Genomic DNA, 15,693 nt, shown 5'->3' with positions numbered 1-15,693 from the left:
CTGCTCGGTGAACTTTAAGCACCCTTTAGCCACCAGAAACCCAAAGCTTTGATGGGCAGTGCAGCTCAGAGAAGAATAGGTGTGAAAACGGAAACTGTGGTTGGTTGAACCTGAACTGCTTTAATATAATGAAAGGTTTTTATTCATCAGATTTACAGTGTGCCCGTTTGTGCTCAGTTTCATCTTTTGTCACCAGCAGGAATCTGACACAATTTTCACATTGCACATCAATAAAATACAGAATAAAATAATTTTGTATGTTTTATTTTCAAAAAGAAAACAGCAATAGTTTACATAGAATGTGCCATTTTACATATGATTTTCAAAGATTTGATGCAAGTTTTACTTACAATGTTGCTTAGCAAGGCTGAGGTAGAATTTGTCAGTTGTCAGTGTGTGACTGTAGTGTTTCTTGTTCAGAGAAGAAATTGACCAATACTATTCTGCCACGCACATTTTTTTTTACTTTACACAACAACAAAAGAGACATTTAGGAAAATTGTTTGGTATTTTGATTTTGTGTTATGCATAACAAGAAAAAAAAAACTCTTCCAAAAAAGACAAGAGCTGTTTGTCTCTTTTTGTTTCTAAGTTTTTTCATGTTAACTAAAACGATTAGCCGACACAGCAAAAAATGCTTAGACTTTAATCTGAGCTTTTAGGTAAGTAAATACATGTCTAAAACACTCATTTGCCCACATGGAGTTATCATATTTGCAATAGAATGACCTTATTTCAGGGAACAAAACAACCGAAATTAGAAGACTTTCCAGTTGATTATTAAAATATCTAAAAAAGAAATATATATTTTTATTTTACTTATTATTACTCTTATTATTTTAACTATATATATATATATATATATATATATATATATATATATATATATATATATATATATATATATATATATGGTCATAGGGGCCCTCGGGGCAGTCACCCCCAAACTGGAGCAGTGGCTCAAACAGATCCCAGGAACAACATCAGACATCTCAGTCCAGAAATGTGCAGTTCTAGGCACAGCCAAGATACTGCGCAGAACCCTCAAGCTCCCAGGCCTCTGGTAGAGGACCCGAGCTCAGAGGATGAAACAGACCACCCGCGGAGGGTGAGAAGGGAATTTTTTTTTTTTTTTATATATATATATATATATATATAGTATTATTTCTCTTTCTTTTCATCAACTTACTTCATTGTCGTTTTTGTACAGCACTTTGGTGCAGTTTTACACCTGTTTTATACATGCAAATGTTTAATGAGTTTTGAGTTTTACAGTGTTTACAGTGTAAACTTGTTTTACAATGTTTTGTTTTTTTTGCTCATGTAACTCCTCCGGATTAAGAATATATGCTTCAGGCTCTTTCCTGACCTTTAAATTCAAAGAGTAGTCTAAACCGACCTAAATATAAACACTGCCTGACAACAACTGTAGAATTTCCTCTGATTATTACTCTTCTGATCTAACACTTAATTCTTATTTATGGCTATATGGTTCTTTCTTCCAGATATCATTGTTGTTTGTTACACCAATTGTCCATTAGCATCGACATTTCAATTTGGCTGTACGTCCAGCATGTAAAGCACATTGACAAAAAAGCTGAATTAGACTTTGACTGTCCTTTTTATTTTCTTTTTGGGGTGGGTGAAATTGTGCCTTTCCAAATTGTTTAGAATAAAATGCACAGAAACATCAGGTTCAAGTTTTAAAAGCTACTCAGAAAAGAAAATATTTAGAAAATAAAATGAAAAACTGAAAATGACTTGGAGAACTTTTACATATCTGCTATTGAATGATATGGTAAATTAGGGATATTTTCTCCACAACTGATTTTATTTATTTATTTATTTATTTTTTACAAATTTTGTATTGTTTTGGTCAACATAAATTCAGACATGAATGGACTCGTATGTGTAGCTTTAAAACTGTGTAGCATGGACTCAAAGGAGTAAGTGAGCTCCCTCTAGTGGTACATATAGAAAATATCAGTCTTCTCTAAGTAAAGTATAAGTGTAAATATAAGTCTAAGTATAAATCAAAAATATAGAATTTTTCATCATTATTTTCAGAAAGTATTTGTTTTTTACGAGAATTTTTTTTAATGTTGATTTTATTGCTTAGTGTGTGATCTTGATACTTCAATAAGATTATGTTTTAAAATTAATAGTTATGTGTCGTGTTAGTCATTGTGCCTGAAAAGCAAATCAGATTCTGAGATGTTGCTTCATATAAAAAAAAAAAAAGAAAAAAAATCCTGTTTTAGATAAAACCAGGAGAGCTAATAAAGTTTTTTTTTCTCATCCATCTGCCCCTGTAAGACATTTTACAAAGCTCACTTTTTTGCAGAAATTAATCCAAGTATGAATCAAAGAATCTTCTCCTTAAAGCTTTGGTGGCCAAAATGTTCAAAGCTAAGTACATTTTTTTTTTAATATGGGCCAGTCAGTTCCTAACTTTTCCAAAGTACCAGACAAACCAGGACAAGGATAAAGCTCACTTCGATGATGGTGAGTGCCACCACCAGGCTGGTAGGGGCATCTTTAAGCGGCTCTTCTTTCTCCGTGCAGTTATGGAAATAGGTGGAGTGGATGTAGAAGAAGTAGTCTTGGACATCAGAATTTGGAAAATAGCAGCCAGTTACACTAGTAGCAATCTCCACACATATCGTCAACTTGTTGTAGATTCTGCAGCAGATAAAAATAAATTGTTGTGTAATACGGGTATTTTATTAACAATAAGGGAAGAGAATAGAAATTCTCTGGGTCTGTGGTGTGATAGGGAAAAAAAAAACAGGTTTGTTGCTTTCCTCAGCAGTTGTTGCATGTTTAAGGTACAAAAAAGTAGAACAGAAGAACTTATGACAAAAATACAAACCGAAATTTAAAGACGTGGCACAAATAGAAATGACAGAGCACCCCGAAAAACATGTGAAATTCACGTGTAGAAAACCTGAATTTTTTTTCCCATATAATAGAAAGACCATCAGAATTAAAATGTATTTATATATGTATGTATTTATTAAGCTGTTGCATGGAGTAAGTTGTTTACTCTTTGGATACAGCACCTTCCTTCCACAGATTAAAAATGGGACTGTTAAGTGAATTGGCTCTTCTAAATTACCATTAGGCCTGAGTGTATGAATGGCCTATGCAGGCATGAACAACAGATGGATACTGTGTCTGTTTTTGGACAGCAATAAATCAAAAGTGCTTTTTCAGTGTTAACCCTCACAGATGCTTCTCTGACTATTTGGACTGATTTTGCTTTCTGCTGAGACACTTATTTTATATCTCAACAACTGAAACTTTACAGCTAAACTCTGAAGCTCTGTAATATTGTGGCACAGCAAACATAACTAAAACTGCTGCGGTTAAACTATTTCCTGATGGTGCATAAACAGAGCAGAAGATTGAAACTGGGGGTTGGGTGAGTGAAGGAGGAAACTATTTGTTAAGCAGGAAGAGGAGGAACTTCCTCAGACGCTGTTCTAATGATGGATATTTCCCAGTAGAACTGAACCAACAAACAAAAGCTCCATGAACACCCACACCAGTACTGCCAGTCCACTTTATGAGTGTCCAGTCCTTCCACAATGTCTGGATAAAAATTCCAACAAATTTAAATTATGGTTGAATTGAATAGTTGTTAGCTCTTTCCACAAAACAACGGTGCTCAGAATTAATTGAGAAGGATTTTACAATGCACAATGTCTTGGGTTTGAGTGTTTGACTTTCAGCATGTAGCTACTCTTCATTATGCAGTTTCAATAAATTTGAATATGTTTGTGAATTAAAAAAGGTATAAATACTAGAAATATCTAGCAAAACCGCAGTCAATATTTTTTTTTTGCATATAATGAGCATGCCTGTTTGCAGTTACATCTCTTGCTTCAGTTTACTGCAGCTTTGAACAGGGAAGTGTTTCTCTTTCTTTCGTTTTTTTTTTTGTAGTTCTCATTGTTGTTTTTGAAGGGGCCAAGAATGCTGCTAAAGAGTTATAAAGGATGGTAGGCAGCTTGAATTGGAGCAGACACTGCAAGACTGAATGCTGAGATGGGGTTGAATAAGATTGCATGGAATGTGGTGTGCTTAGAGTATAAAGATGCTGAAGTTAGATGAACATCAACTTCAAATGTATGCTCCATATCTTTGGTATTTTGTAGTAGTCCCTTTGGGATCATCTTTAAATTCTGTGATTTACACATGTCTTTTTATGCAATCAATAGAAAGGTCCAGACACAAAATGTGGGGTTGGTGTGGGGGGTGGGGGGGCTTGAAGTCAATTTACCAATATTACAATCCTGACCCTCCACGGACCAATAAAACTGTCACCTGCTAGGAGTAACAAGAGATTTCAGACTAACTGTGACGTAATACAACACACAACAAACAGCAGCTGCTGCAGCAAGCCTGCTTGTGCCTGCTTGTGCCTGCTTGTGCACACAAGGTGAAGAAATACTGTCCTCTAATGCTGCACATCCAAGCTGAGAAATATGATGATCAGCAGAATCAGGCGCAGACCTGAAAGCACACGACTTGAGGCATATGATCTCAGTGGAACAACTCGTAGGATGTAGGGGGTTTGTGTGTTTGTTGTGGTTGTGAATTGTGATCCACAACCATACACTGTATATGCACAGATTTGACAAAGTCAAAACTGACTGTGCCAGATTCAGCAGATACATAGATATGTACAGATTTGGCATAGTCATTATGTCTTCTTCCTTTTGCACGGACAAAAGATATTTCAAGAATGTCTCTTGTGTATATGAGGAAGGGGTAAATTCAAACATACAAACAACAAAACCATTTTTATGAAATCAAGGCTTAAACAGTTTAAAGCTAATGCACGCTGAGCCATCTGTAATTTGCATGAGTAAAGGAAAATTGTGTGGGTAGGGCACCAAGACTGGCTTTGGCCCCAGGGGCCCACATCATGCCCTCTAACTGCAAATCAAACAACTTACATTCCCATCCCCAGTCTCACCAAACAGGGCTGGTCTTAACTTTTTATTTTGGAATTTATTTATTTTTTTAAAGAAAAAAATTCATTTTCAATGTATAAATCATTCCAATAGTAGCTAAAATTGTTCTTGAACGCGGTTTTACATCTGTTCTATTTTTTCACTTTCTGTTAAAATACTTGTAAATTATTTTATTGTCTGTAATATGGTCACAGTTCAATATAAGTCTGATAAAAATGAACTAATGCAGGCTATATGTATCAAGTACAAATTCTTTCATTTTGGAACTGACTCTGAAAACAGCGCCTCCGTGTGGTTCGCTGCTGGAACTGCAGTTAATAGGTGGTCATTAATGGTACTACAGGTTAACAGTAGTAACTGTCGTGTTATTACCCTCAATACACTTAATCTTAGAAGTGTTTATGAATTTACCAGACGCATTTTTAAGAAAATGTTTTCTTAAGATAACCTATAAAGATTGTGAGATCATTTTGCGGCTTTGCTAAATTAGGACCATCATGGATGTGAAAGAAAATGGCAACGCTCCAAGTTTAAATAAGATAACACGGATTGGATTATTTCAGTTATTCTATATAAAAAAGATGATTTCAGGCAAGAGGAAATTTTTAAATATTTGTATTTGGTGGGGAAATATTGTCACTAAAACAAATTTTACAATAGGCTACCCATTTTTTTCTTTTTTTTTTTCTTTTTTATCCCAACTGTTGTGTTTACAGATTTTGTTATTAATGTCTATTTTAAGCGTGCGTGGATAATCCATGTTTTATTTCTGTTTATATTGTAATTGCCAATTATGCATTCACCCACTAAGAAAAATTACATAAAATAAACTGAGAATTAAAGCTAATTAAAAATAAAAATAAAAATTACAAATTTGTTGTTAAAAAAAAAAAGAATGTTCAGGTATTGCTTTTGTTCTCATCACCACCGCATGGACCAAAATAGGTGACACTGAGTAGGTGGAAATAAATATCTATGAAAGAACTCAAAACTCTTTTGACATACCTGGCAATGTGTTTCAGGACACACCAGTCATCTTTGTGGATATCATGCATTTCTGCATGAAAAGTTTTACCACAGTACTGGTGACTTAACTCTCTCAGGTTACCCCGGTGGCAATTTCTGTATGACATTTCATTCTCTTGGTCCTGGAAATGTTCTGCAGGAAAACAAAAAAAGTACTACACACATACTCTTGTCAATCAGACAGCCAAAGGTTCATCTAATCAGATCCAAACTACACCAAAGGACAAACATTTTGCTGGATGAATTGGAGGATATTCTGCATTTATTTGAAAGGTCAAGCTTGGTGACCTTTGATTGCTTATATTTTTTATAAAGTGAAGTAAATAAAGTGTCCTTAATGGTCCTCCACTCACCATTATCCTCCGTGATAATTAAAGATGTGTTTTGTTTTTCCAGTTCATCCTCAATTTCTTTCAGCTCATCTTCGTACAAGCTCGTTGCCTTGTTGTCTGGGTTTGTCGTATCTGAAATAAATAATTTTGCTTTACTGAGCAGTAACAATTTGTCTAGCTAAAATCATTTGCTTTGTTGGACAGATTCTTTTTCTGGGCTTTCTTTGGCTTATCTTTAAAATGTATCTCCTTTAGGCTGATCATAGTTATTTTCCTTGCTGTTGCAAGGAGATTTTTCTTTATCTAACTGCACTGAAGGTAAACGTTCAGAGAAATATTCTTCATTCTGTGACCTTTTTGTGAATTAGACCCACAAACTGGAGATGGAGAAGTTTCACTTTTGTAATAATCAGCACATTTTGTCAACTTGCCTGATAAAGCAAAAATGCTCAGAAGCTCTGAGTAATAAAGAAAGCGGACAGTTTCAATAGTAGTGTCTGAACAAATTGAATTTCCTAATGCATTTTTTCGTAATCTTTTTTTTTAATTTGCTGTAAAATCATGTTTAAGCTCAGCAGCAGTGGTTTACTGATCTGTCCAATAAAAATCTGACAAAATAAAATATTTTAAATGAATTCTAAAGAATAATTCTTATCCAAGTTGAAGTATTTACATAAAAAATTGGCTGCCATTTTTAAAAAAATCTATTAAAAACAGTTTATTATCAACAATAATGAAAAATCTGATACCTCAGGCTGAACTCCAATATTCATTTTTAGATAATATTCCAATCTGTGCTATTGAAATCTTTGAGTCAAAACTATGTTGAATTGCCCCGAATTAGATACATTTTCCTCAGTTCATTAGAAACAGAACTTCTTAATGTTCTACCAGCACATTAAATCAACTTACTTTATTTTATAAAGGAAAAACTAAATTGATTTACAGTTATTAGGGTCATTAGCTGCTTTCAGTATATAAAGCAGCTAATGACCCAGTATATCTATTGTTTCCAAGACGGAAAAAAAAAGATAAACGAAACTTCATCTGCTGTTCTCTGATGGAAACAGCAGTTAATCAATATAATTAATAGCATACTGAAGTAGTTTTGAGCAATTACAAACCAAAGCGTAGAAGGAACCTTACTCTTTCCATGTGTGAAAACACTGAACGTTTGGTTGCTCAGCTCATTGGTGACGGTAACTTGCTGTGACACGGCAACACCTGCAAACACACAAGTTAAGCGCTAAACATCATCCATATTAATATTTTTACCTTTTATCAGTGCCTATCCAAAAGGGAAGAAAAACACAACTAACTCCTGCTATAAGAAGCTAAACAAACAAGCAAAAATAAATAAATAAATAAATCAGGTTATGCATTGCCTAATTGGTTTTGTTAAATCACACGCTTACGGAGAATGATGGCAGGTAAGAGAAGGTAGGCGATCATAGTAGCCAGAGATGATCAGAGCAGCAGGAATCTCTGAGGTCGATCTGTGACCCAAGGAGACTCTGAGGCTAAATGCCTCAGTCCTTTGGTATGTTTGCAAAACAGCCCAGCCCCCTTTATCTTGGCTCTGCTCGCTGTTGATGTACACAAGCATGTCATAGCCTCGTTTTTGGAAAAATACCAATTAAAGGATAAAAAAAAAAAAAAAAATGTTGACACTGGTAGCAAACAGAACCAAAACAACACGACGAGTTACCCAAAAAACCTGAATAGTTTCTCTGAATAACAGCTGCAAATATGGAGAAAAAAATAGTCAGGTAACCATAAAATTATGACAACACTAATTCATTTATTAAACTTGTAGTTTCTTTTTGTGTTCCCAACTCATAAACCAAATAAATGCCTAAATATGTACACATATGAAAAACTAAAACTAAAATATTCAATTTTTACGAGTTGTTGAAATCGTCCTGCAGTCTGAGAAGTGTCCACTGGAGTCTGGTCTCCACTTCCTAAGATTCAAATGGAAAGATTTAATATTTATGGGGGGGAGAAGGGGGAATCACTTTCTCTATGCTTTTGCCAGCAAATTTAAATCAATAAATGTAATTTTCCAGAGCATATTGACTGGATGATTTATCACACAACCTTTACAGTTGTGTTTAGCAAACAAGACAGAGCGCTGCTTTGTTTATGCACCAGTACATCAAAGAATTCAGATATAAACAAGCGATATTGCTGCTATCTTGATGTTTCCGTAAATTATAGCAAACAAGGCTGCAATTTCCTGCCGCTTGTTAAAATTCTTACTGGAGGTTCTCCTAAGTAGTTTCCTTCTTTAATTCACTGCGGCGTGAGGAAGACGAGACTCAAACCTGCAGCTGGTTCAGAATGAAAATCGAGCACGAAACAGTTTTTGTGTGGACGTCTGCAGCAGGACATGCATGAGGGAGTTTTATCAGCGCCGGCTCATTTTGTGGACTTGCAAAAAAAAAAAAAAAGTACAATCTTGCTATAATTTTGTAAATCATATACGTTTTCCTCAAGCTGCCACTTCTCTGTGCCAGAAGTACGACAGCTTCCTGTGCTTTGCGGTTTTTAATGCACAGCACCTCGAGGCTTATTGTAAAGGCCTCTGTTTTCATGTCTGCCCGTGAGACAGGAAGCTGCTCTCTCTGCCACTCAATGGTTCACAGCTTGCTGACAGATGTTTACGGACACAAAGAGTGTTGACACCAGTATCCTAGTTACAGTGTTGTTTACTATTAGCTGCGTTTGTTCCCGCAAAACGTGATAGTGATGCATAAAAAAAATTTTAAAAAAAGGATGAGAATTCGTTCACACCAAGATGGTTTGTGAACCTGTGGGCAAATTCATGCCCGCGTAGAGCAGAAATTATGAAGCATGTTTCCTTATTTTATGCATCAAACGGCTTGCTTTTGAATGTGTAAAAACGTTTGCAGCCATGGCCTTTTTGCTCAAATAAATATCTTTTAAAATGTATTTTAGAGTCATTTGTTTCTACCTTTTGAAGGAAAATGTTAATGTCCTAAAAACTGAGATGACAAACAAAAACAAAATTCTCTTTGCAGAAAATGAAAAGGCTGCGTCCTCATGAAAAACATATAACCATAACATTCATTTTAATAATCGAATCTAATTCTAAAACTCCCCCTTTTCTGGGTCCTCAAACACAACAACAACAGCATGTCCTCGTCTCGTGGTCTTTTTCTAATTAATTTCTATCAGACTGATGATAAAAACTCTGTCAGGGAACTTGCAGGACTTTGTCATTTTAATGGTCAGCAACTGAGAAAATGGTAAACTGCTGGAATTGAAATTAGCTGGAATTATTGTTCCCTCAGAATATTAAATGCTTTGTTTTGGTTTTTGAAAAGCAACATTGTTAGTAGCCATGCTCTGACGACTTTTAGCTGGTCATCCTTTAGTTTTGGTTAAGTGTGCATTATGAGCGTTTGGTCCCATTTCTAAACTTTAGCTGTAACTCTAAAAACCTGAGTGACCATTTGATCAGTAGCACTTAAACATAAGGAATCGTCAGGAGATTTTTTTTTTCCTTTCACTTAAATGGCTACAAAAAGACTTTCAATGAAGTATGGTAGTAAATCACAAACAAAATTTACAGTTCTTAGCAACATTCTTGTGATCATGTATGGTGCTTGTAGGCAGGTACCCTCTTTGTCCTGTAAGTTCGATATGTTTTATACGTGGCAAATATAAAACATATTTTATATGTTTTATTAGCATTCAGATGGTTGTAACTTGAAGATCTGCTGACGTGAGAGCACACTTCTCAAGAGATGCTTTTTTGTCTTGTGATTTATTCGAGCTGTGAGAGCGCATGCTATAGCTGGAAAGCATAAGTGCTGAAGTGTTAATGGAAATTCCAGAGGAGGCAACGAACATACAGTGTCTGCCACAGATTAGAATCGGCCAGTTCTAACTAGGTCAGCGCTGATCAGGGAGTGGCAGGTCAAATGACTTGCTGAGAAAGTTTTTGTTTCTTTTTTTTATAAAATGCAGCAAAACTCCGAATTCGCACCATTTTGAGTCTAAAAAATTAAATAAAATGCAACAACCAACACTTTTTTGCACTTTTTATTCGCTTAGGGAAAAGAAATTTATAATTAGACATACTTTGGTATAGAAATTGACGTAAACTTATTGTCGTCTTCTGTTTCAGAACAAAGGAGCTGCAGCAAATAATTCCTTTATTTTTATTAACCATCTCTTGAGGTAGAGCTCCAGGGAAAACTGGAAATGGGCATCAGCTGAGACAAATGTGTTCAGGGTGTCTCTTGTAAATCTGTGATGGTGGTGAATAGTTTCCACTTTACTTTTTGGGTTATGTTGCCAGACAGAGGAAGGTTTAGTACAAATTTATGATGATGATTTGTGTGTGTGTGTGTGTGTGTGTGTGTGTGTGGGGGGGGGTGTGTGTGTGTGTGTGTGTGTAACTGAATTTGAATCTAACTATTTTTATCTGTATAAATTACATTTGTGTCATTAAGTGCAATAATGACACTTAGTGACATTAAGCAATTGACATTCATTAATTACTTAATGAATGTAAGTAATTACAATCATTGCGCTGCATAGCTAAGCAGAACAGAACTAAATTAAGATTAAACCTATTTAGCATCTCTAATACTGAAGTTGAATATTTCGTCTGTCTGTCTTTGAGGTTTCCTGGACAGTATCTTCTGTTGCGCGCAGTCATTCGTTTTCCCCAACATGCATTTTAAAGAATGTGGAAGAAATTGGAAGTTGCTGAACTTCGAGTTGTTTGCAGCTTTAACTTTGATTAATTCCCCTCTGCCCCAAAACACTGAAGCTTGCTTTTTGCGTACAAGTTTCATAACCTTATCAGGCACCGAGATGAATTCAAAAGGTGTTTTTTTTTCAGCTATACAGTAGTCAGAATTCTATGTAAAATCACCACCATGAAAACAACAACAACAAAAAAAAAACTACCACATTGTATGAGATAGTCAGATTGACTCATAGCACCCAATTCGAAGTGGAGAAACAACTGTCTGCAGTCTGTCAACACATCAAATAAACCACCACTCCTCTGCAAATGTATAGACACACTGACACATAAATCTGTCGTGACTAAGTTGTCAGCGTTTGAAACGACTGTCAAAAAGAAAACATGCTGCGTGTTGAACGCAGGGCTTTTATAACTGGGCAAAAGGTCTGCTGTAGAGCCGGAATATGAAAACTGGACGCATTAAATACAAGAATTTTTTTTTTCTTTTTTTTTTTTTGGAAGAGAAAATGACATTGACATTTTCTTTAAATTTTAGACAGGTCTTTTATTTTTTAGCTTGGTAAAACAAGTTAAGTTATAGTTTGGACTCTTACAGTGGAAGAATGCTTTTGAATGGCAGGTTCCTTGCTCAAAGTAAGAATCTGCTGTGGACTCAGACTGAGGTGAAACGAAATGTTTATAAATCAACCCTCTAGTGGTGAAAATGAGCCGCTGCGAAGCAGAAATTCACCCATTTGTATGAAACTCTTATGTTTGTTTCCTTTGTTCCTGACCAGAGGCCTTCTCCCCTCACAGTTTCACAACTGCTGCCTTTCCTGTTTCACAACTGCACTGACTAATGCCCGTAGGTAGAGTCTGTTTATAGTTGCTTTCGACTAAAGGGTGTGGAATGACAATAAAGCTCCCAAGAACATTTGTTTTTTTCTTCACTACAAATGACGTCCTTAAAAAGATAAGGCAGTTGCTTCATTAAAAAGACCAATTAGTATAGAGTTGAAGCACCTTTGTTTACAAGAGCAGGAAATATTTTTTTCTTTATTATTTAATTTTAATATTCTGTAAACAGAATATTAAACAATTCAGAGGATCTTTTTGGATCATGACGTAGCCATTATTAAGTTTTTATTTTCTGTAAATAAAATGATATTTAAATCAGCTTACACATTATCTGGCAAGTCAAACAGACGTGTAATTTAATTTCAAGGACACGCTATGCGGTGGTAAAAACATCTCTCGCAGTCCTCAAATTTAACAATAAGCTTTTGTTTGCTGTTTGGTGTGCTTGTACCCACAGCAGTAGCTCATAAGCTAAATCTGTCCTTTACAAACAAGTTGTTGTTTATAATGTATCATTGCGTTCTTTATTTCCTTCCTTTTCTATTTCCTTCCTATTATGCATAAGCATAGCTTGACATTTGATATGCTCTTATGCATCATTAGCACCATGGTTGAAATGTGATTATGTTATTCATATTATTAGCTCAACACCTTTAGAACAGTTAAAACCAAATATTAAAAAAGCAAAACTATGTTTATTTTTTGTAGTTTGATGAACATACAAATGATATCTATTAAATAAATGAAGTCTGTAAAGTAGAACTATAATTCAAAAAATGTAAAATTACTTAAATTTTTTTATTTTTTTTATGTGAAGCCCAATCAGAACATTTGGAGAACTGGCCATTATGAAAATATAACAGACTTTCAGGTTTAGTCAGTTTCAGTCACACTTTAACAGGCACGATAAAAGAAGATTCATTTATTTACTAAATGACAGTGTAAAATACCATTTCTCCTTACAGCTAAAATGCTGCAACAACAAAAGCGTGCTTGTAATACTGAAAAGAAAACGGCTTTACTTCACGAGGACTTTTGTTCTTGGGTTCCGATCTGGATGTTTGATGCCACCTGAGAGCGATGTCTGCAAACAAACAAGACAATCAAGGAAGTTACTGACTTAAGCAAAAAAAAAAAAAAAAAAAAAAAAAAAAACAGAAGAGATTTTGCAGCTTGAACAATTTAAATACTATTTGCTTGTGACTTGAGTTCTCATTTTAAAATTTGCAAAACAAAAAAGAAATCAAGACCCAGAAATAGGTAAGTATAACAGTTGAGCATTATGACAAAAGCAAGATAATAATAATATCAACAATTTCTTTTAAAATGTTTTATGTCTTGGTAATATATTAATGTGAGGTAACTTGAGATAAGGGATATGAGTCTGATGTTATCTGGCATTCATCAGCAGTTCCTGCAGATGCACCAAGGAGATTTCTCTTACTGGCAGATACTGATATCCGGATTTCTTTGAGGTGTTGCCTGCTGATTATACTTCCTCTTGGCCGTAAAGCATCCGACCTCGTTTTTTTTTCACCATTTTTTAGTTCAACAAGTTCAACGTGCAAATAAAATAAACATAAAACCAAAACATATGCAGCATATTTCTTGATTGAGGTAGTAAGCCCACTGAAACATTTCATTTTTCGGCACTCAACTAGTTTAAAATATTGACTGGGGCATCACTTATTAATCATCTAAATAAAAATCAACTTTAATGAGTATGTTGCCAACAATAGTGTTTTAAAATCAGTCCACATTTGCTCTGCCACAGAGGTAATCCTTTTTTTTTTTTTTTATATTTTAGTCGAGCTGCGATCATCGTTTACTCGTTTTCAGCAATATGGAAGATCAGTTCACATTGTTGAAATCTGAAAGTATCAAACTCCATGTCATTTACAGTTCTTGATATGTATTTTTATTGGGTGTTGATGACAGTTGAGCCCAAGTGGCATGCACAGGTTGAAGTGTAGGTCACCAGTTTCACACCAGTTTGCATTTACCACACACACAAACAAGTATAAAATCAGATGTCAACCGCAATGTGGATCAAGGATCGTCAACATCTGAGCACAGCTGTCAAGCGTGCCAAAGTTCCCATGAGCAAAAGCGCAGCAAACTGGCGCATTGTGCATTTTTCTCATGGTCTGGAAACAAGCCAGTGTGGTCTGGTGTTTGCTTGCGATCGTCTCTGCAGCGCCTCGGCGTCTGATTTGCACCGAAACACTGGCTGTACATGTACTGTAGACTTATTTCATGCTTTTTAATCTGATGCAAAAATCAGATGACGACCCAACAATGCTAAGAGGGGACTTTTGGTCTCTGAATTATTGATTTGGGAGAAATTTTAAGCAACTGAATTTTTTTTTTTTTTTTATCACGTTTGTCGTTTACTGTAGAGCTTGTTTAACATATGATGACATGTTTAAAATGTTCTGGTTTTGATGTCACAACAGACACTAATTTCAATAATTATCTACACAATTACAGTAGTGAAAATGTCTGAGTCATAAAAGCTTCTCATCCGACAACAACGAGCAAAATATGACTTCTTGCTCCGTTCTTGCAGTGCTTTAGAAAATGCATCCCTAGGTCTTGGCCATCTCAATATTTTAGGCTGCCATTGCATTTATTAGACCAGATAATTAAGTGCTATTTTTAGCAAAAAGAAACATCAAGTGGTTTGGAAAGTTGCATGCTGCAGAGCCCAGCAGGCTGAGTATAAGTACAGAGGCATGATGCTTCCAATACAACGTTCTCCAGCTGGGATTCATTTTGCAACAACAATATGAGTTGAAGCAAAATGCAAGAGGGATTTTTATCTGTAAAAACCAAACTTTTCATACTCACATTTTGGAATATGTGTTACTCTGTGCTAGTCTGGCGCTAAACTCCTATAAATACATCTTAATGTGCAAAGTGTCACATATTGAAACTTCAGTTTAACTTCAAGTTCTCGACGGTCTTGTGTCCGTCTTGTGACTTTTGAGTGCCTGACTAAAGATGTTCACATGCAGTCCAAATTTGTGTGTTTGCGTGGGCTCCTTGTGTTGACAGTGACGATACGTGCAGTCAGATGACGGTGCCACTCTTTTCCCAGTGTAGATAATTCATGTCTTACGGACAGCAAGGAGACCAAAAATTCACTCACATTTTTGTGAGAAATCACTTCATCCTTTTCCGGTTCTTCTGTTCATTTTCCCCTTCTTTTTTTTTTGTGGCAAACTGTGTAAAACATTAGCATATAATTTCATGCTAAGAGGCTGTCGTGAAGACTTCTCGTCTAGTTACGGAAGGCAGTTGTTCAGCTTAATGCTATGAATAGGAGTGTGAACTTGAGGTCCGAGCAGCTTGTGTACAAAGGACACTCAGAGGCACGAGAAGTCTTTAAAGGTGAAAGAGGGTCGACTCCCTAACGATCATAACCTCAGAAGTGAGAGAGAGGTTATGAACAGGGTCATGTCCAAGTTGGCAGTCACACCCAGTGTGGTGGCACCTTTTGTCCGCCAGCTGAACTTGACTGCGTGAACTTTACTAAATCATCTTTATGCTGAGTTTTCTCAAGCTCAGTGTCAGTGGGCACTCCCCACCGAGTCGACTGCAGTTACTTTATGCTGTTTTCCCAGTCAGAAACCAATGATGATTAGTCATTAAGCAGTTCATTGCTGCATTGTGAAGCAATCTGCAAGTTCACAACATAAGATTATGGACAGAAAACACTTGCGAAGTGTGCTATTTTAAAATAATAAAATGGGTTAGATCTGGCAAA

General features: G+C 35.6%; 1 protein-coding gene across 1 annotated transcript; it reads right to left on the bottom strand.

Annotated features, from left to right (window-relative positions):
* Positions 1–248: 248 nt before the first annotated feature.
* On the bottom strand, positions 249–7,984 carry LOC106917281 (receptor activity-modifying protein 3). Its single transcript, XM_014986111.2, has 5 exons — positions 7,756–7,984; positions 7,487–7,564; positions 6,362–6,472; positions 5,988–6,141; positions 249–2,682 (listed from the first exon to the last, which is right to left on the bottom strand). The coding sequence occupies exons 1-5, from the start codon at positions 7,790–7,792 to the stop codon at positions 2,448–2,450; spliced, it is 615 nt and encodes a 204-aa protein (XP_014841597.2). The 5' UTR covers positions 7,793–7,984; the 3' UTR covers positions 249–2,447.
* Between the last annotated feature and the right edge of the window lie 7,709 nt (positions 7,985–15,693).

The sequence above is a fragment of the Poecilia mexicana genome, unplaced genomic scaffold, assembly GCF_051168715.1.
Source record: "Poecilia mexicana isolate PSO_F unplaced genomic scaffold, ASM5116871v1 scaffold_19, whole genome shotgun sequence".
Classification (NCBI taxonomy): Eukaryota; Metazoa; Chordata; class Actinopteri; order Cyprinodontiformes; family Poeciliidae; genus Poecilia; species Poecilia mexicana.
Note: the sequence above shows the minus strand (reverse complement) of the source record. Positions and strands in the feature narration are given on the sequence as shown.

Excerpts from the sequence above, each read along its gene's own strand:
- LOC106917281 (XM_014986111.2), bottom strand. The coding sequence starts at position 7,792 with ATGATCGCCTACCTTCTCTTACCTGCCATCATTCTCC. Across the intron at positions 7,565-7,755 it reads CTTACCTGCCATCATTCTCC|GTGTTGCCGTGTCACAGCAA; the intron begins GTAAGCGTGTGA and ends GTGTGTTTGCAG. Across the intron at positions 2,683-5,987 it reads GTCCTGAAACACATTGCCAG|AATCTACAACAAGTTGACGA; the intron begins GTATGTCAAAAG and ends TATCTGCTGCAG.